Below are 20,215 nucleotides of genomic sequence, written 5' to 3' on the forward strand. Positions count from 1 at the left end.
GCATTCCTGCACGGGAAGGATTCCAGAGCCAGAGTGAGGCCCCTCGGTGGGCCATGCGCGCAGGTTTATCCCTGAGCCAGCACCACGCACTGTCTTGGCAAGGCTGCCCTGCATCGCTCTGCCCAAAGGAATCAGTTAGGTGATGCACAACATCTGGATGCTGTAGTTTTTAATTAACTTTATGATTATTTAGCATCATTATCGCATGTATGGGATTGTTACATTATGTTGGCACTTAATCTCTTTGGCATGGTGACCACTTCCCAGGCAGGCCAGCGAGCAGAAGAATTTTCTAGAGCAAAGCCTTTTGGTGGGGAGAGAGAGAGCTTGGGCAATTCCAGTTTTCTGTGGTGCACCCTACACAAATGGGTATGATGGAAGCAGATATGATTCTTCCCCATTCCTCCCCCTCTTGTCTCGCCTTCTCCCCCACAGCTGTCATGTGTGTGGATTTGAGACCGAGCTCAATGTCCAGTTCGTCAGCCACATGTCGCTCCACGTGGACAAGGAGCAGTGGATGTTCTCCATCTGCTGCACTGCCTGCGACTTCGTCACCATGGAGGAAACAGAGATCAAGGCTCACATTGGCACCAAGCACACAGGTGACCATTGTTCCTCTCCTCCTCCATCCCCTGCTGTCTGTGACATATCAACATTTCCTCCTTCAGAAAGGACAGCATTCCCAGACCGTGTTTTACTTTAGCCTGGTGCTGTTGCCGCATCGGACCTGGGCTCGGCTGGTCTTTCAGGCCACGGGCTCCCCTGCCACTGCGCGGCGCTGGGCTGTCGGCTTGTTCCTTGCCCCAGTCTGCTGCAGTGTCATAGGTAACACCCACTAAGCCTTGTGATATCCCAGGCTCGGGCTGTGTCCCTTTTGAACCTCACAACAACCACGCTCTGCGGGAAGCCCCATGATCACGTGACTATGTGGTTGCTAGCCACCACGGGACACCAACTCCGCGCAGCCTGGTGACACAGTGCTACCCGGCCTGTGCCAGCACCGTGATGGTGGGTATATTTGAGCCCGCAAGGCTATTGTGTCAGCCCATCTCATCGAGTATTTCCTTCTTTTTTGCTGGCTCTTTGTCCACGGTGACGTCCTTCTCTGTCAGTTGGCCTTTTCTGATGATGCGACCAAAGTAAACGATGCCATCTTCCCTTCAAAGGAAGATGCCTCCAGGCTGTGTTTGAAGACCGATTGTCTGGTTCTGTTCGGTTCTAGCAGCCTGTGGTATATCCCGTATTCCTTGCCATCAATTCTTCTGTTTTCTTTTTTCATCAGTGAGCTTTGGCATGCCTGGGAGCTAATTAAAACGACCGTGGCTGAGGTCAGCCCTAAGCTCTGTCCTCAGAGTGACATAGAGCACGTGGGACTTCTTGGTGGCTGCTTCCATGGATGTCGACTGTCCATCCAAGTAGAACAAAATCCATGGCAACTTCAGTCCTTTCTTCTTTCGTCCTGATGTCATTTATCGGGCCATATTTTCTCTGTGGAATTGGAGAAACTGAGGCTTGTCAGGTGAGGCCAGCTGTCTCCTTGGAGCCTACAGAAGCTCAGAGCAGGTTAGCTGTCATTCCAGAGCCTTCTCTCTGCGTCCTTGCTACTCTGAAAGCCCCAGGCAGCGTTAGCCACTGGCAGATGGTTGAACCTTTCTGATTTGCTCCCTTCAGGCTCTGTGCACCCATTTTTTTACGGGCTTGGTTCCTCACCCAGGAATCTGCACCCCTGGCACACTCCATAATGACACATGCCGCATCTGGTAAAAGGGGAAATCAAGTCAACAGATGCTCCTTAAACAATACAGATACTCCCTCTAGGCCGGCCATCACTGCCACCATGTTGATTCAGGCTCATAGCGCCCGATTGGACAGGGTAGAACCGCCCCCTGTGGGTTTCTTGTACTGTGTAACTCTTTACTGGAGTAGAAAGCCTTGTCTTTCTCCCTTGGATCATCTGGTGGTTTCAAACTGCTGACCCTGCATTTAACAACCCAGTGCATTCCATACTGCATCACCAGGGCAAGGCCGTAGCTAAGGTATTGCCAAAGCTCCAGTTTTCTTGAAGCCTCTCACCATTCTGATTAGCTTCTTCCACCTGATGATGGCGAGCATTTTGGCTTGACAATGCAATTATCCTCTGGTAAGTGATGGTTACAAACGACACTGTTGTGTGGCCATTAAGCTGGAGCGAGGATTAAGTCCCCTGTGTTTGCAGTGCCAACGCATTAACCGCTGCTAACGGCCAGCCTTCCGTGCTGGGCTAGTCCCTCACGTGGCCGGCTCTGGAGACCCCGGGATGGGGAGTTTTCCTGACAGTTGTGCTGACGCCATGCAGGCCCAGGAGGAGCTGCCTGAGCTTCGCTGGCCTCTCCGGCTCCAAAGTGCCAACAGCAATAAAAGCGTGTTTTTGTCAGTAAATTGAGCAGATATGACTTGGGGGTCTGTGGAGAGCCGTTAGGCTGAGTGAGAAGGTGCCGATTTTACAGTCGGCTGTCTGACCATAACCACATTAGCACTGTGGGCAGCAGGTGAACCGGGAAAACCCACACTAAAGACAAATTAAATCCGACATTTCTGGACTAGCTAATAGAGGAGAAGGCCAGGCTCTCATCCATTCACTGGCTTTTAGGATTATTATTTCTTCCTTCCTTCCTTCCTTTCTCTCTCTCTCTCTCTCTCTCTCTCTCTCTCTCTCTCTCTCTCTCTTTCCTTCTGTCACACTCCCATTCTTTTGACCTTCTCCACCCTAAAGAGGGAGTGAACCTACTAGAACACCTTCCTTCCCCGCTCTGTGTCCCACAGCCCTTCACCCTCCCCCAGGAGTCAAACAGTCAACAGTAACTGGGAAGTTGTTGGGTGTATAATTAGGCTGTTGTCGTTCATGGACATGTCACAGGTACAGCCAACAACTGCAGACACTCACGCCTGCTTGTTCCAGGAAACACGCGTGCGCGCACGCACACACATACACACATGCACACACACCCGTGACCTCCTTTGCTCTCGCTGCACTCCTTCTCAGGCTGTAAAGGAGGTTGTCATTCTTTTGAGTGGAGGAAAAGACTCAATGGACGCCAAGCCCGGGTGTAGTGGGGGAGCCAACAGTCAGATATATTCGAGAAGTTTCTTTAAGTAGATGGTTTATACACAGCTATGAAGGAATAAACTCTCTTGCTTACTATATTAACCAGGGATTGGCTAATTACTTTTTAGGTATAATTTATTCTTTTTTAAATCTTGCTCATCATTTATTTTGTGACTGATTGTTTTTACATTTGTCTTTGTAAAATGTCATAACATATTTGTTAGGTATGACAGGCTTGGTTCTCAGGCCAGCCTGATTCGAGGCCAAAATATTATATATCGAAGGAGATATCAATAAAGAGCTCATCTGGAACACTATTGGTGTAGACCCGGGGTCAGAAAACGTTTGAGACTGAAGAGCCATTCTGGTCTTTCACAACAATCCTAAAAGTATTCAAGAGCCATAAATATATTTTTACTAACAAATGAAATCACCATTATCTGAACACTATCCTTTAACTAAAACTCTGATCGTTTTATTTTCATCTTCGATTTTACTTCAGAGCCATATGTACGTATGTTCCAAAAGAGCTTCAGATGGCTCTGCAGTCACAGTTTGTCATCCCCTGGTATGGACCAAACTTTACTCTCTCCATCCCCCCATATGCAGCCAAGCTGCCAGGGGTGGTACACATTTGTCACAGATAAAAGACACTGAAGTATTCATAGGGACTTAGAACTAAAGCATCACCTTTTGTGAGCAGAGGCAAAGGGCCGCTTTCCCCAGGTTGTGAGCTTGGAGGTCACTGGAAGTTGTCCAGATCTTTGTTGGTGATGAGGTTGCCTGGGTATATAATTGATTCTTGTTGTTCAGCAGAGCATGCACTGATCCAACAGCTTCTCCATGTACAACTCAGGGACACCGATGGCATTCTCGGAGTTGTGCACCACCGGGAGGCCCACAGAAAGAGAGCCTCTGGGGGTGTTTTAGGAGCCCTCAGGTGACTATGATGTGTGCAGGTTAGCAAATCATTCTGGTTGATGGGCACTGACTGTACTCTGCCCTGGTGAGACCTGGAAAGAGTGCATGTCGCTGTAGCAGGCCCGAGGGCTAGCTGCTTCTGATTTCTCTCTCAAGGTCGCCTACCTTTGCAGGTGGGCTGCCCTGCTCAGTGACGTACGCAGCGCAGACCCGCGCGTTGCCCCGTTTCGGGAGACCTTCAGGAAGGTGAAGGTGTGACCCTGCCGACGGCTGAGGAAGCATGGAACATCATTCCATGTCCCCAGGTTGGACAGAGGTTGGCTAGGAATGGTAGTCAATCATTAAAAATACACCTTAATATTAAAAGTGAGTTTTAAAATAATCACTTTTGATGTCCTGTTGGTAAGACCGACTTTAGAAGATGGATTTGGGGAAGCACTCTCAGGAATTCAAGACCCCACTGAAAATGGCCCATTGGTCTACAGCCGGTTAAATGTTATGTAAGGGGCTGGCGGGAGTGCTAACCGTAACAAGCTGCCTGGTATGAAGGGAGGGAGGTCATGGACTGTCTGCTCAGCAGCTCCAGTTAGCTCTAGCAGGAACAAAACTTTCAAAAATTGTGAAGTGAGAGTTGTCCGCTCTGGACAGAAGTCCTTTTCTGAAAGAAATAAGCTTTGAAAGCTTTGTAAGTAGACAGATACCATTTCCATTCTCTTTTAAAAACCAGTTTTAAATGCACAAGTCATTTTCGGTCATTGTAGCAAAATTTGAAGGCCAAATAAAAGAAGACAGGTAGTTATCTGCTAACCCCACACTTTATGCGTAACATATTGTTATAACTTGGTTGGGTTGTTCTCTCCGATTGCCTGCTAGTGGATTCAGGCTCGTGGCAATGCCTGGTGTGCACAGTAGAACTGTTTTCTTTCAAGGGTCTGATCTTTCAGAAAGACATTTGATGTATGGAACATGTGGTTTACTCTTTAATCTTCTAAAAAAAAAAAGTCCCGAGTTTACGATCCCTAGCTTGCTTAAGTAAAGGAAGCCAAAGGAATAAATCCCCCAGATGTTTTTTCCTAACCTAAAACTATAATGAAGATAAAAATACAGCCGTCAGTATGGGTTATATTTCAAAAGAAAAATCATCCTCCACACCAGACCAGTAGACAACATCATGATAAACTGAGAAAAAAAGTTGTGCAGGCTTGCATTCCACCTCAATACACAGGCAACATATTGCATTGGGCAGAAGACCTGCTGAAAGTGTTAAAGGTCAAGATGTCACTTGGAGGACTAAGATGCACTTGACCCAGCCTATGGCATTTTGGATCACCTCTTGTGCATGTTAGAGCTGGACAGTGAATAAGGAAGAACAAAGACCGAAAAAGAAGTGATATGTTTGAAAGACAGTGCTGGCAAAAACAAATCAAAACCAAACAAAACTGAAGTTACTTCCAGAAAGAACAAATAAGTCCGTGTCAGAGGAAGGATAGCCAGGATGCTTCCTTAGGAGTGAGTGTGAGGAGACTTTGTCTCAGTACTTTGGACAGGTTGTCAGGAAAGACATCATGCTGGTGGAAGTAGAAGGTTAGCAAAAAAAGAGGAAATCACTCAGCAAGATGGATAGGTACAGTGACTGCAGCAGTACTCTCAAACATCAGAACAATTATAAGGATGGCACAGGACCAGGACCAGGGCCAGGTAGAGTTCTATTAGCAAAAAGTGCAAGGACCTGGGCCAACTCAAAAGTGCCTAAAAACAACACAACTATGGGATTATAGTCAATCAGATCAGTTTGGTAGAATCGACATCTTGACATTCTTGAATCATCTGACGAGTGAAGGAGGTATTTCTTTCCAGTTATTTAAGGTTTATAATATACCTTTTTAATATCTCAACTATACGTGAGTATACAGGTAGTAATACAAGAACCTTACAATAGTATATGCGCCCATTGCTATCCTTCTTGACTTTAAGGAATTATTGTCTTATGTTTTATTTATACCTATATTATGAACCCTAAATCAGTATTATTTTCTTTAGATAAAAATGTCTTTAATACCTTTTTTTAATGTTGAGAAAACACATCGTTCCATGTAATTATCATTTCTGATGCTCTTCATTCTTTTCTTTATAGCCATATTTATATCGGATGTTGCCTAAGAGGCTGCTCTAAACATTTCTTGTAATGTGTCTTTGAAACCCATGGGAGCAGTTCTACCCTGCCCAATAGGGTCGCCATGAGTCAGAATCGACCCGCTGGCAGTGAGTTTGAGTATAATGTGGGTCTGGTGGTAATAAATATAGTTTTTTGTTTGTTTTAAGGTCGCTTTTCTTTTGCCTTTGTTTTAAAGATATTTCTACTGGGTATAGAATTTCAGGTTGACAGTTCTTTTCTTTCAGAACTTTCACAATGTCACACCACTGTCCTTCCACTGCCATTACTTCTTGTAAGAAATTATATTTATCTTGTTCCTCTGCACACAAACATTATTTTTCCCTGAAAGCTTTTATGATTTTTGTTTTTTAAAGAAACTTCTTATTGTGGTTTTAGTGAAAGTCTACAGAACAAGTTTATTTGATTTAGCAGTTAGTACTTGTTCTCTTTACTTTTGAGCATTCTAATTAAGATATCCGTTGGTATCCATTTTTTCTTGTTTCTGGCGCTTGGTATGGTAACAATTTCTGTTAGAAGAAACAACACCAGGCTAGTCCCAAGGACTTGGAGGTTGAAAATGTTGCAAATTTCCAACTCTTCCAAGATGCTATTCTGCTCCATCTCACTGCTCCTTGCCTCCCATGACTGCCCCAACACACTACACACACACACGTGCGCGCACGCACACACACACACACACACACACACACTTCTTCCTTTAGTATATTCTCTCATGTCTCTAGGTTCTGTGATTCACTGCAATGTCCCACAGAAACTCTGGGAGTGTCTCAACTGGTAGTGGCTGCTGTTCAGTCCCAAAGCCAAAGGTTAGGTGAGCCAAATGCAGGATCCAGAACCAGAAGCCAAAAGTGTCTGAAAGTCACAGCAGGTCTTACTTCTACCAAAGCCCAGTTAGGAGATAGAGGTCTTCCTTTCTAGGTGATGTGATATGAGTTAGAATTGTACAGTAATGACTATATATACCCCATCCAAGGAAAGCCAAAGGTGGTGTCTTTAAGTCATACCTTCTACTAAGGGATAGTCTAAAGCTGCCCCTAAGGAGAAGAGTGTCACTTGGTTCACACCTTGTACCAAAGTCACCTCTTAATACCACCCTAATCCTGTTTATGAGTATAGCATTGAATGCTGCCCAAAATGAGAGTATAGCCAAAGGCATATTGAGCCCAGAAATACAATGCATCACATAAGGAATTGTGGCTAGAAGGGTCATTTTATTTTATTTTTCATTTTTAATCATTTTATTAGGGGCTCATACAACTCATCACAATCCATACATGCATCAGTTGTGTGAAGCACATTTGTACATTCATTGCCCTCATCATTCTCAAAACATTTACTCTCCACTTAAGCCCCTGGCATCAGCTCCTCATTTTTTTCCTTTTCCCTTCCCCCTTCTCCCTCTCTCACGAACCCTTGATAATTTATAAAGTATTATTTTGTCATATCTTATACTGTCTGACATTTCCCTTCACCCACTTTTCTGTTGTCCATCCCCCAGGGAGGAGGTTATATGTAGATCCTTGTGATCAGTTCCCCCTTTCCACTCCACCCTCCCTCCATGCTCCCAGTATCACCACTCTCACCACTGGTCCTGAAAGGATCATCCGCCCTGGATTCCTTGTGTTTCCAGTTCCTAATTGTACCAGTGTACATCCTCTGGTCTAGCCAGGTTTGTAAGGAAGAATTCGGATCATGATAGTTGGCGGGGAGTAAGCATTGAGGAACTAGAGGAAAGTTATATGTTTCATTGTTGCTACACTGCACCCTGACTGGCTTGTCTCCTCCCCTCAACCTTTCTGTAAGGGGATGTCCAATTGCCCACAGATGGGCTTTGGGTCTCCACTCCACACACACCCCTCATTCACAATATGATTTTTTGTTCTGATGATGCCTGATACTTGATCCCTTCGATGCTTCGTGATCACATAGGCTAGTGTGCTTCATCCATGTGGGCTTTGTTGCTTCTGAGTTAGATGGCTGCTTGTTTACCTTCAAGTCTTTAAGACCCCAGACGCTATATATCTTTTGATATCCGGGCACCATCAGCTTTCTTCACCACATTTGCTTATGCCTGCATTTGCCTTCAGCGATTGTATCGGGGAGGTGAGCACACGGTGATATGATTTTTTATTCTTTGATGCTTGATAACTGATCCCTTCGGCACCTTGTGATCACACAGGCTGGTGTGCTTCTTCTATGTGGGCTTTGTTGCTTCTGAGCTAGATGGCCACTTGTTTACCTTCAAGCCTTTAAGACCCCAGACACTATATTTTTTGATAGCTGGACACCACCAGCTTTCTTCACCACATTTGCCATGCACCTGCTTTGTCTTCAGTGATTGTGTTGGGAAGGTGAGCATCATGAAATTCCAGTTTAATAGAAAAAAGTATTCTTGCATTGAGGGAATACTTGAGTGGAGGCCCAATGTCTATCTGCTACCTTAATACTTAATCTATACATATATGCACATAGATCTATTTCCCCATCATATAAATATATTTACATATGTACATGCCTTTATTTAGACCTCTATAAATGCCCTTTCCCTCCTAGCTCTTTCCTCTATTTCCTTTGACTTTCCTCTTGTCCCACTATCATGTTCAGCCTTCATTTGGATTTCAGTAATTCCTCTTGCTTACATTACCCATGGTCACGCCCTACCAGGCCTCCTACACCCTCCTCACCACCGATTTGGATCACTTCTAGTTCCCTTGCCCCTGGGTTCGTTAACACCACTTCCCTTTTCCCCTACTTCCCCCTCTTCCCATGTCCCCCTGAACTGTCCCGGTGTTTTCTCCTCCAGATTGTTCATCCAGCTTATTTTATTTAGACAGACCTGCAGAGATAATAACATGCACAAAAACAAGACAGAGCAATACCAAGCAACAAAAGAAAACACAACAACAACAAGCCACTGACAAAAATCAAAACACAACAACAAGAAAGAAAAGCTTGTAATTAGTTCAAGGACTGTTTATTGGCCTTTAGGAGTGTTTTCTAGTTGAGTCTGATGTGACACCAAGCCCTGGCCCAAAGTCTGTTTTTGGTATTCCCTGGGGACTTCATTGCTCTGTTCCCCTTGCTGTTCTGTTGCATGCCCTTAGTGTTTTGTCTCAGTGTGGTGGGATCAGATCAGGTGCAATTCCCACACTGTCTCCAATATTGTCCCCAGTAGGGCTATGGGTCAGTGAGGGATGTCGTATCTCATAGTAGGGCCCGGCCATATGATCTTCTCTGTGGATTGGCTGCTCTGAGCAGGAATCTCATTGTCAAGGGTTGGTGGGCCACGATGTGCTCCACTCTCTTCCTACCCCTAGAAGGGTCATTTAAATTGACTAGAACTCACTTGTTAATCATTGAACTTCTAGGATATGTGGGTTTATAATCTTTCCTCAAAGTTGGAAACATTTTGGCCATTCCAGTTTCTTTCTGTTTTTAAAATCATTATTCTCCACATGCAAGCAAAATGTTGCTAAACATCATCCAACAGCAGTCCATTGCAGCAGTACACTGACAAGGAGCTACTCTAGGTTCAGGCTAGATTCAGAAAAGGATGTGGAATAAGGGGATATCATTGCTAATAGTTGATGGATTTAGGCTCAAGTTAGAGAATTCCAGAAAGATGTTTGCTGTTTCATTGGCTATGCAAAGACATTCAACTGTGTGGATTATAACAAACTGTGGGTAGCCTTCAGAAGAATGGGAATTCCAGAACACTTCACTGTGCTCCTGTGGAATTGTACATGGATGGAGAAGCTGTTGTGCAAACAGAACAAGGATTTAACATCAGGAAAGGTGTACGTCAGAGTATGTTCTCACCATACTTATTCAATCTGTATGCCGAGCAAACGATCAGAGAAGCTAGATTATATGAAAAGAATGCTATACCAGGATTGGAGGAAGGCTTGTTAACCTGCAATTTTCAGATGACATGACCTTGCTTGCTGAATGTGAGGAGGACTTGAAGCACTTGCTAACAAAGATCAAGGATTTCAGCTTTCAGTATGGATTACAACTCAAGATAAAGAAGACCCAAATCCTCACAACTGGACCAATAGGGAATATCATGAAAAGCAGAGAAAAGATGGAAGTAGTCAAGGATTTCATCTTGATTTGATTTACAGTCAGTGGTCATGGAAGAGATCAAAAGACACATCCCATGGGAAAAATCTGCTGCAACACATCCCATGGGAAAAATCTGCTTTATAGTATTGGAAAACAAGAACATTTCCTTGAAAACTAATGTTTGCCTGACCCAAGCCATGATATTTTTAATTGCCACATATGCATATGAAAGTTGTCCATTAAATAAAGAAGACCGGAGAATTGCATGTGATATTCAATTTATTGTTTAAATTATGGTGCTGACAAAGAATATCTATAAAGTCACATGGACTTCCCAAAAAACACAGACATCTGTCTTGGAAGAAGTACAGCCAGAACGTACCTTAGTGGCAAGGTTGGCAAGATCTTGTCTCACATACTTGACATGTTGTCAGAAGAGACCTGTATGGAGGGAGACTTCATGCTTGGTAAAGTAGAGGGACAGTGAAAAGTAGAAGGCCGTGGACAAAACAGACTGACACAGTGGCTGTAGCAAAGGCACAGGACCCGGTCACTATGAGTCAACCAACTTGATGGTACCTGGCAGCAACAACAACAACAATTAAAAGACCCACTACGCCACCGGGCCTTGCTGAGTCAGAATCAAAGGAAAGTTTCATTTTTCAGTGTAGATGAAAAGATCTTGAGTTTTCTAACCAATCTCACTTAAAAACAAAAGCCAAAAACCCATACAGCCATCTAGTCAATAACTGACTCATAGTAACCTTGTAAAACAAGATGGGTCTGCCGCTGTGGGTTTCAAACACAGCAACTCTTTACAAGCGTAGAAAGCCTCATCATTCTCCCTCAGATTGACTGATGGATTCGAACTGCTGACCTTGAGGTTGGCAGACCAACCTACTATGCCACCAGGGCTCCTTTCTTCCCAGTATCCCCGAGTTATTTTCCAATGTGGCTGGTGGTAGTTGGTATTACTAGCTCTGTGTATGTGCCAGACATTGCTCTCTTGAGTCTTCTGAATCGGCTTTTGGTTTTTTTCCCACAGCCTTAAGCAGTTTCTTCACACACATACTCTGATTCATACTCTGCTGGAGACCAGAGAGGGAGTTCTGTCTCTGCCATTTTCTCCTCTCCAGTTCTCGGCCCACGTAGTCTAGCCATGTTGAGGTGGGCTCTGTCCCTATACTCTGAGCTCTGTTTCCTCAACCCAGAGTCCTGCAGACTCCTCCTGGCCTTCTCTTCTGTGTGCTGCAGCCAGGAGATGCTCTCCTCGCAGTGTGCTGGGAAACCAGGGGGCTTACCTCTTTAGTTCCCTGTTACTCAGGGGTCTTCTGTCTTCATTGGCAAACTTCATTGGTGCTGTGACAAACACTAACGGAGTTTATCTGATTTTTTTTTTAGTTGTTTAAATAAGAAGGGTAAACCTAGCCCCTGATACTGTACTTGAGTGGCAACACAGGTCTCCTGACCCTTGGTTCTAAGGACCCATTGGCATGATTAGGCCACTCTGTGGGTGTCTGTTTACTTCCTCTAGTACCCTGAGGGGAGCATGGACTGTGGAGTTAGACCTGCTGGCCTCAGATCTCTTCCCGACCACGTCCTCTGTGCCCCATAATCTCCAGGGAATATTGGAGTTGATACTCTATCACTGCCATCAAATTGATTCTGACTCCTAGCAAGCCCACAGGACAGGATTGAACTGCCCCTGTGGCTTTACAGAACTATAAGTCTTTACCAGAGTATAAAGCCTCTTCTCTTTCCTGGGAGTTGATCATTGGTATGCTTTGTGCAATGGATGGCAGTGAAAGTCCACATCCATTTGCTGAGTCCCCACACAGATGAAACCATGGAACCTGAGCAGGCATGGGGACAGTCTTGCCCTCAGACAGACAGAGTGCATCGGAAAGTGGCTTGCTGCAAATGCAGTTAGGTGAAAATGGAACATCTGATTATTTGTGTTTTCTTTTGACCCTGTGTCCAGTTATTCTAGTTTCTCTTCTGCTTTCTCTTGGATTGAGTTTTTTTTTCCTGTGTTTGATTTTGTTGTCGTTGTTAGGATTTTTTTTGGTATGATTTTCTTCTTCTTTTTTTTTTTTTTTGGTATGAATTCCAGGATAGGTAAAGCTAGAGAGATAGTCACTAGGTTGAAAATTCCTTGCGGTTATGGCCAGGCATGCTGGGGGGCAACGGGGAGTTGTAGGTGCAAGAATGAAGCGCATGTTCTAAAACTGATTGTGGTGGTGCTCGCATAACCTTGAGTCACTTAAACTGGTGGATTGTATGGCACGTGCAGTACGTGTCAATTAATTTTTTTAATAGCTGTGCCTTAGAGAATTCTGTGAGAGAATGCACTTAAAGTAGAATACACTTCCCACAACTTGGTTCCAGGTTCAGTCCATGTTACCTATTGCTATTTTCCACTGATTGTTGTCAAGGGAATGAGTTGCAGTCACTACAGGTGCGCTGGGGGATTTGGAACACGCAGCCCCATGCTTGCTGGATTTCCATGCCTTGATGTGATGCCCCACCCTGCCCCCACCCCCACGCCACCCACCAGGGTCATCCTAATGGCTTTATCCTGCTAAGGAAGCGGGCCTGGGTTATTTCTGTTTTCCAGGGGAAGACAGGAAGACCCCCAGCGAATCAAATAGCCCCTCCTCCTCGTCCCTCTCAGCCCTGAGTGATTCTGCAAACAGCAAAGACGACTCTGATGGCTCTCAGAAAAACAAGGGCGGGAACAACCTGCTGGTCATCTCGGTGCTGCCGGGGAGCCAGCCCTCACTCAACAGCGAGGAGAAGCCAGAGAAAGGTAAGGGAGCCTGTGGTGCGGGCTGCTCAGCCCTCTTCACTCTGGGCGGCCTGCGAGCATCGCGGTATCGGAAAGTACATGCTAGGGCCAGCATACAGTGTCATGTGTGTTGCCTGTAATTTGCATTTCACTGGGCTTGCTTGGCATCCATCCGGACTAGCAGGATGTAGTGGATGACAGTGACCCCAGAGCTGTCTTCTTAACACCCTGTAGCGTGCAGGTGCCAGGGACAGTGCTGCGGGGGTGCCGCTGCCCGAGGTGGGAGGAAGGGGGGACTCGGCCCCGCTGCCACCCTCCTGTCCCTCTGCCCCATGCACCTGTACACGCAGCTTCGCTCCTTGCAGGGTTCGAATGCGTTTTTTGCAACTTTGTCTGCAAGACGAAGAACATGTTTGAGCGCCACCTGCAGATACACCTCATCACCCGGATGTTTGAATGTGACGTGTGCCACAAGTTCATGAAGACCCCCGAACAACTGCTGGAGCATAAGAAATGCCACACTGTCCCCACCGGTGGGCTCAAGTAAGGAAAGCAAGTACAGAACTTTTACTGCGTTGTTACTGAATCCCCCTCCCCTTCCCTGTCCCAGACTCTCCCCTGAAGGTTTGGGGCTCTTGGAGCGAGGGATTGTGGTCATGGGGAGTCAGGTGCCTCTGGGCTCCCCAGAAGGCCTCCAAAGCAGAATCTGCCTCTTAGATCCCCCGGGATCCAGGGCAAGTCTGGGGGAGTTCAGACAGCCAGGAGGGAATCGTCCTACACCAATACGTGTTGGTCAGACTTGGTCTCTGTCAGTAATAGACCCGAAGGCTAGTGTCCCCAGGTGTAAAACACTCCCCTCTCACAGCAATTCACCATCTCTAGTTTTGGATGATTTTCTATCTGCCTTTTAAATGAACATGACCGCCATGTCATCCCCTCGCCACCCCGAACAATTGGAGGCTGGGCAGTTTGAACACGCAGGAGGCAGGGCTTCTCGTGCCAAGATCACGCACCTTGCATCTTCCTGCAAGCACACCTCCTGCCTTTCCAGGAGCTGGAATCGGGGCCTCCTAGGTTGAGCCTTCATGAGAGCGGACTCTGCTATGCACATGCCCGCCCCGATGCCCCAGGACCTACATTACCTGTAGCATCATTCATACAGAGCCACCTGGTCCCACGTGAGACCAGTCGGTTATCGGCGTACACACTGGGTATCTGGCTTAATAATAGGGGTTCCAGGACAAACGAGGGAAAAAATGCAGTGTTCACACTCGAGACACCTAATTCCTAGCACTATCCAGAATTTCCTCCTGATCCAGGCACTTGGCCCAGCACAGAGAAAGCAGCATCTGCAGTCAGGCCCAGACAGACAGACAGACAAACATGCACAAGGTCACTCTCATTTCATATGGGGAGGGTGGGAAGCTTCCAGCTAAGATGCCTTTATTAGAGGACACAACCTGCTGGAGAGGTGGCTTAACTTTCCTGGCTGAGGGTCAGTGGGGGACAGACCTGGAAGGACTCTGAGGGCCCAGGGTCAGGGGGCAGTTGAGGGCCAGCTCCCTTTTCCTGGCTGGGGAGACCTTCCTCAGAAACTTGCCCAAACAGGAGTCGGGACAGCACTCCCACGCTTTTTCCCTGCTGGGGATGGATGCTCAGGTGGGAGAAGGGGCGGGCCCTAAGGAGGCTGAGGGAAGGGTGCACGGTTAAGATCCATGAAACAGCCAGAGAAGGGAACTACTTGGCCAGAGCTCATTTGGGAACTTAATTTGGTCTGTTCCTCCACTGTCCCTTTCGAAATATTTATATGCTCCTGAAAATAAAATTTAAAAATCTCTCCCCCACCCCCTGTGATCTGACCAGCCCTCGAAGCCCTTCCCAGGAGCCCCGTGACACCTGTTCCGTTCACGGCACCTGCCAGGATTGGTCGTGGCTTCCCTCAAGGGCCCGCCACACCCCAACCTGTGACCCTGTTGGGGAGGATGCGCAGTGAACTCTGATGCCACTTTCCGTGCGGTGCTAACGGTCCCTGTGTGATAGTTTATGTTCTAGGATGACCAAGTAGAAGAATACTTTGACAAAATTGATAATGCCTTCTGGCTATACAGTGAGTCTTTGTTTTTGTTTTGTTTTGTTTTGTTTTGTTTTTCTCCTCTCCCCGCCCTCCCCCACTCCTCCTCTGCCATATCTTGAGAATCCATTTGCCTGAGAGAATGTCTTTGAGATGAATTCCCAGCCCTTAGCACTCTGCCTGAGCCGTGAAAGAAAGATGGAGCTGTGGGTCACAGAAATGTCCTTAAAATGAAACAGACTGCAGATGTCTCAATTGCTTTTCTGTGATGGAACTGCTTGTACGCTATATCCTGTTCATAATGCAGATCAAATAAGATTATACTATTATTTTTCTTTTGCCGTAGCTCAGGACAGTGGTGAGTGTCAGACTCCTCTAGGTAAGGCCCAGCTTGGCGTAGGGGTTGTGTGTGCACTGACCTGGGAATGGGCTTTATATTTCTCTCGTGTGCACTCTTCTGTGAGCTGAGGTTCAAAGGCTAACGGCGAGCTTGGCGCTGAGGAGGCAGTGCACGGTGCACTTGGTCGTGTTGGGCTCTGCTGAACGCCTCTCCAAACCCTCAGAGGACAATCACGCTTGGCCCCCGCCCCGCAGTGGCCAGCGAAGAGTTGAGGCAGCCACGTTTATGTCTGCATTCTTGTTGTAAAGAGAGAGCAAACACTCCCATTGTCACACGAACCACTGACGCTATCGAAGCAGCTTCCCAGAGAGAAGCTCAGCAGATTTTGTAAACATGCCCTCCCACTCCCAACCCCTCGTAGCCACCTCCACCCCCCCCCCAAGCAGGGGTGAGCAGTTGTGTATCCTCCCATAAAAAATGGAGAAACGGAGGCACTGCGAGGCCCAGGGCTCTGTCCCTGAGTGTTCAGGCAAAGCCTGATGAAGGGATAGAGCTGGGCTGGAATCGGCCCTCGGAGAACCCACCCCATCAGTGTCTCCTGGGAGCCCACAGGCCCCACGTGCTGCACCACGCCCTGTAGAGAATGCAGGGCTGATGTGTGCGACCTGAAGACCCAGTCACAGACGGTCATGTCGATGACACTGTGTCCTAAAACCTTCCAGCTCCTATGCCCTTACGGAGGGTGGGTGGGCTGAGTTCACTGCCCCTGGCATAGCCCATGTTGCTTCATAGGGGTGTGCACAAACACATACACACACACACACACACACACAGGCCTGCACATCCTAACCACCCTTTAATAAGCACGAGTCTGACCCCTGTGACTTTCTGTTTGCTGGAGGCAGCTCTCCCCCTATAAGCTGTTCTTTACAACCTCTTAGCCTTTCTGCGTGTGCTTGGTGTGGTGCATGAAAAGTGGATTCTTTGTGTTGCTCCCGTGTAGAGGGGAGGCCGTGAGGGCTAGGCCTCTGCTATGTCTGGTGGGGCGTGGGGAGGGCTCCGAGGGGGCGGGCGGGGGGCGGAGGGGGGGCGGCAGCTAACTTACTCCGCCCACTTTCTCTGCCCGCCCCCCCGGCTCCAGGGGGCTGGTGGTCATGGTCCCAGCCAGTAAATTCCCAGCAGGCTGAGTGCACCCCATCAGAGCGCCTTGTTAGCTGGGCGAAGCCGAAGGGGGCCCTCTCAGCTCCTGGGAGGCCGCAGGGCCTGGGCTGGGCAGGCCAGGCCTTGGAGTCTGGAGGGTGGGTCACGGGGAGGCTGGCCCCCTCCACCCCCCAGCCGCCGACCCTCCCCGGCTGAACCTCCCTTCCGTTGCTTCCTCCCCGCCCTCCCCCCCGCAGGTGCCCATTCTGCATTTATTCCACCAACCGCCCCGCCGCCATGGAGTGCCACCTCAAGACCCACTACAAGATGGAGTATAAGTGCCGGATCTGCCAGACGGTCAAGGCCAACCAGCTGGAGCTGGAGACGCACACCCGAGAGCACCGCCTTGGCAACCACTACAAGTGCGAGCAGTGCGGCTACCTGTCCAAGACGGCCAACAAGCTCATCGAGCATGTGCGCGTCCACACCGGCGAGCGGCCCTTCCACTGTGACCAGTGCAGCTACAGCTGCAAGCGCAAGGACAATCTCAACCTGCACAAGAAGCTGAAGCACGCCCCGCGCCAGACCTTCAGCTGCGAAGAATGCCCGTTCAAGACCACGCACCCCTTCGTCTTCAGCCGCCACGTCAAGAAGCACCTGAGTGGGGACTGCCCCGAGGAGGACAAGAAGGGCCTGGGCCCGGCGTCCAAGGAGCCTGCCGGCCCCGGGGCCCCACTGCTCGTCGTGGGGAGCCCCAGGAATCTCTTGTCGCCCCTGTCGGTCATGTCCGCCTCCCAGGCCCTGCAGACCGTGGCCCTGTCGGCCGTCCACGGGAGCAGCTCAGAGCCCAACCTGGCACTCAAGGCTCTGGCCTTCAACGGTTCCCCTTTGCGCTTTGACAAGTATCGGAACTCGGATTTTGCCCATCTCATTCCCTTGACCATGTTATTCCCCAAGAACCACTTGGATCTCACATTCCACCCTCCCCGACCTCAGACTGCACCTCCCAGCATCCCTTCACCCAAACACTCCTTCCTCGCCTACCTGGGACTAAGAGAAAGAGCAGAGACTGTCTGAGGGCAGCCCGGCTCGGTACCAAAAACGGAGAGACAGAGACAAACAAGAAACAAAACAAAACCCATAAAACTTAAAACACAACCCCAGCAGGTGTATGTTGCTGCAAAACTCGCAGGCCCCCTCTGGTCTGAACCACATGGACTGTGTATCTTTAGTAAGGAACAGAGAATTGGCTCGGTGTGTTATACTATTGCATTGACATGAAAGCTGCTTTATTCAATCTCCAGAGAGGTGACCTACTGCCTACGTCTACCTTCAGAGGCATGCCCCCCAGCTACCTGCCTCCTGTTCACACCCCCTTCCCCCTACTGCCCTCACAAAGAAATGGTGTCCGGTTCAGCCCTGGAGAGAGTGTCCTTAATAGCAATCAGCACTTTGGAGGTCCACCTGCCAGTGCTTTGGGTTTTCTGTTGGGTGAGTGGGGCAGGAGGGTATCTGTGGACGTCGGAAAGGGAAGGCCCTGGGGCATTCGTCCAGGGACAGCGGTGGTCCTGGCTCCCCGGCACAGCGATGAGCAGGCTTTGCCCCCCCCCCCCTGGGTGTGTTCATCCTCTCTGGTCTCTTCCCTGAGCAACTCCGAGGCCTTCCCCTTGGGCGGCGCTGCTGCAGAGAGCCCAGGCCCGGGCATAGTTGGCGAAGGCTCAGTAGACGGCTACAGTGCTGCCGGAGATTTCCCCGAGTGCCGGCCGCCGTGGGCCCAGCCGGCTTTGCTTCGGAAGATGACAAGGAATCAAGTGACCCATCTTGGGCAGATCTCGCAGCACTGCAGCCCATGTCACCAAATGTCATAGGTGTGTGCATCCTCATGTAGGCAATGTGTACAGTTACACACACACATCGTTTTTTAAGGGCAGATTTTATATATATATATATGTATGATGTATTCATTCAGTGACTACCATTTGTTTGCAGGAAGGGGGAAAAAAAACTATGAGTCAAACATTTTAGGGTTGAAAAATCCAGCCAAGGAGATTAAACACAAACAAACTGGGTGGGGGCGGGAGGGGGAGAGGGGGTTGAATAAATTCTGGGTATAAATGCTCAGACTAAAAAAAAAAAAGAAACAGCAGTTTTGCACAGTGCTTTGGTCTTGCACTAATTTTTGTTTCTCATCTGCAAAAAAAAAGTAAAATAAAAGGAAGAAAAATGTACCTTTTATATGGAACGAGTAGACTCTATGTTTGAAAATATAGTCACGACCTCTTTGACACAACAAAAAAGGTGCTCTTTACTCTTACGGTTCAGTTCACGGGGGCCCCCCACTCACCCCCCCAGAAGTGTCCACTGTTTCTGCAGCCCCTCTGGCGACCGTGCTGGCCTTCCTGTTATCTGGGCTTCTGCATTCATTTTGCTCTCGCTGCTAGGAGGGTAACTGTACTTCGTTAAAGCTCTTATTTTTGTGGTCATTAAAATGGCAACTTATGTGCAGCACTTTATTGCAGCAGGAAGCAGACTTGGGCCGGTTGCTTTACCCTTTGCTAAGGCACTGGGTGCTTTAAAAAGAAAAGAAAAAGGCAAGGGAATCTTGGGCTGAACACATTCATTGCGATTGTATTTTTAAGACGAGAGAGTCTCCAGTGTGAAACAGGAGGAAAGAGCCGGAAGAGACGTGCTTTGTCGAATGATGGGCAATTTGGAATATAGTCGTGTATAGAAGTAAAACTAGTGTACTGGAGGATGCTTTCTTGCTGTGTTGCTGTTTTCCATCCTGTGCTATCCGAGCCCTGGGATTTGGTTTGGTTTGGTTTGGTCTGGTCTATTCTACCAGGGGGAAAGAAAAGCATCCCTCATTTTCGTCCTCTGGTCGGTTTGCATCACGGAAAACCCTTCTGAATTAGTACAGCTCCCCTGGAAAGCCAGAGACTGTGCTGTGTGTCTAGCCCTGGGTCTCTCCTCTCTTCTGCACCCAGCCCCGTTCCCCAGACCTGGCAGGTGTGCGATAGATACTCCCTCTGCCAGTCACCCAGCCTCCAGGGGGCGACTGCTGGGTGCGCTGGCAAACCTGTTTACACTAAGGAGCCTCCTGGGGTGGGGTGGGGTGGGGCGGGGCAGGAGACTAAGCCAGCTAGGGCAGGCAACCTCCACCCCTGCAGTCATGCCTCCCCACAGAGACGTTGGTTCTGGGTCACGTTGGAAGCACCATTCAACTGCGCCCTGCCAGTGTCTCAGACAGACACTAGAGACCGTTATGGATGAACACTCCAAGAATACTGGACCTGCGGGTAGGCTGGGTTTTTCTTTTTTCTTTTTTTTTTAAGCAGCGTCTTTATCCCCATCTAATGGAGAATGTGCCACTCGGCTAATGATGTGCTTTCAAAATGGCAAGGTCAGTGATGGCAGGCAGAGGCCCTCCGGGACGCCCCTGGAGGAGGTGTGCTTAGCACCAGCGGGTTGAAAACCTGCGTGGGTGGCCCTGACGACCAGGCTTGCAGGTTTCACAGTGTGCCACGTGTGCAATAGGGGGGTTCTAGAAGGAGAAGGGGCAGTGGGAGGAGACGTTTACTGCTCAAATGCCATGCATTTCACTGCTCGCCACTGAACTTGTATTTGAA

General features: G+C 48.3%; 1 protein-coding gene across 4 annotated transcripts in view; it reads left to right on the forward strand.

Annotated features, from left to right (window-relative positions):
- The window catches only part of ZNF827 (zinc finger protein 827), a 229,589-nt gene extending 211,041 nt beyond the window's left edge, over window positions 1–18,548 (forward strand). Inside the window, exons 11-16 of one of the 4 annotated variants that reach the window (XR_012783445.1) lie at window positions 436–602; window positions 12,865–13,056; window positions 13,401–13,578; window positions 15,076–15,142; window positions 15,453–15,485; window positions 16,844–16,940. Coding sequence is in view for 3 of the 4 variants with exons in the window: in XM_075543726.1 (XP_075399841.1) it covers window positions 436–602; window positions 12,865–13,056; window positions 13,401–13,578; window positions 16,844–17,663 (1,357 nt within the window). In the remaining variant the exon portion in view is untranslated. Of the gene's footprint in view, window positions 1–435; window positions 603–12,864; window positions 13,057–13,400; window positions 13,579–15,075; window positions 15,143–15,452; window positions 15,486–16,843 lie in introns of all 4 variants that reach the window. The other 3 variants (XM_075543727.1, XM_075543728.1, XM_075543726.1) reach the window with 3 other exon arrangements.
- Window positions 18,549–20,215: the final 1,667 nt, after the last annotated feature.

The sequence above is a fragment of the Tenrec ecaudatus genome, chromosome 3 (assembly GCF_050624435.1).
Source record: "Tenrec ecaudatus isolate mTenEca1 chromosome 3, mTenEca1.hap1, whole genome shotgun sequence".
Taxonomy (NCBI): domain Eukaryota; kingdom Metazoa; phylum Chordata; class Mammalia; order Afrosoricida; family Tenrecidae; genus Tenrec; species Tenrec ecaudatus.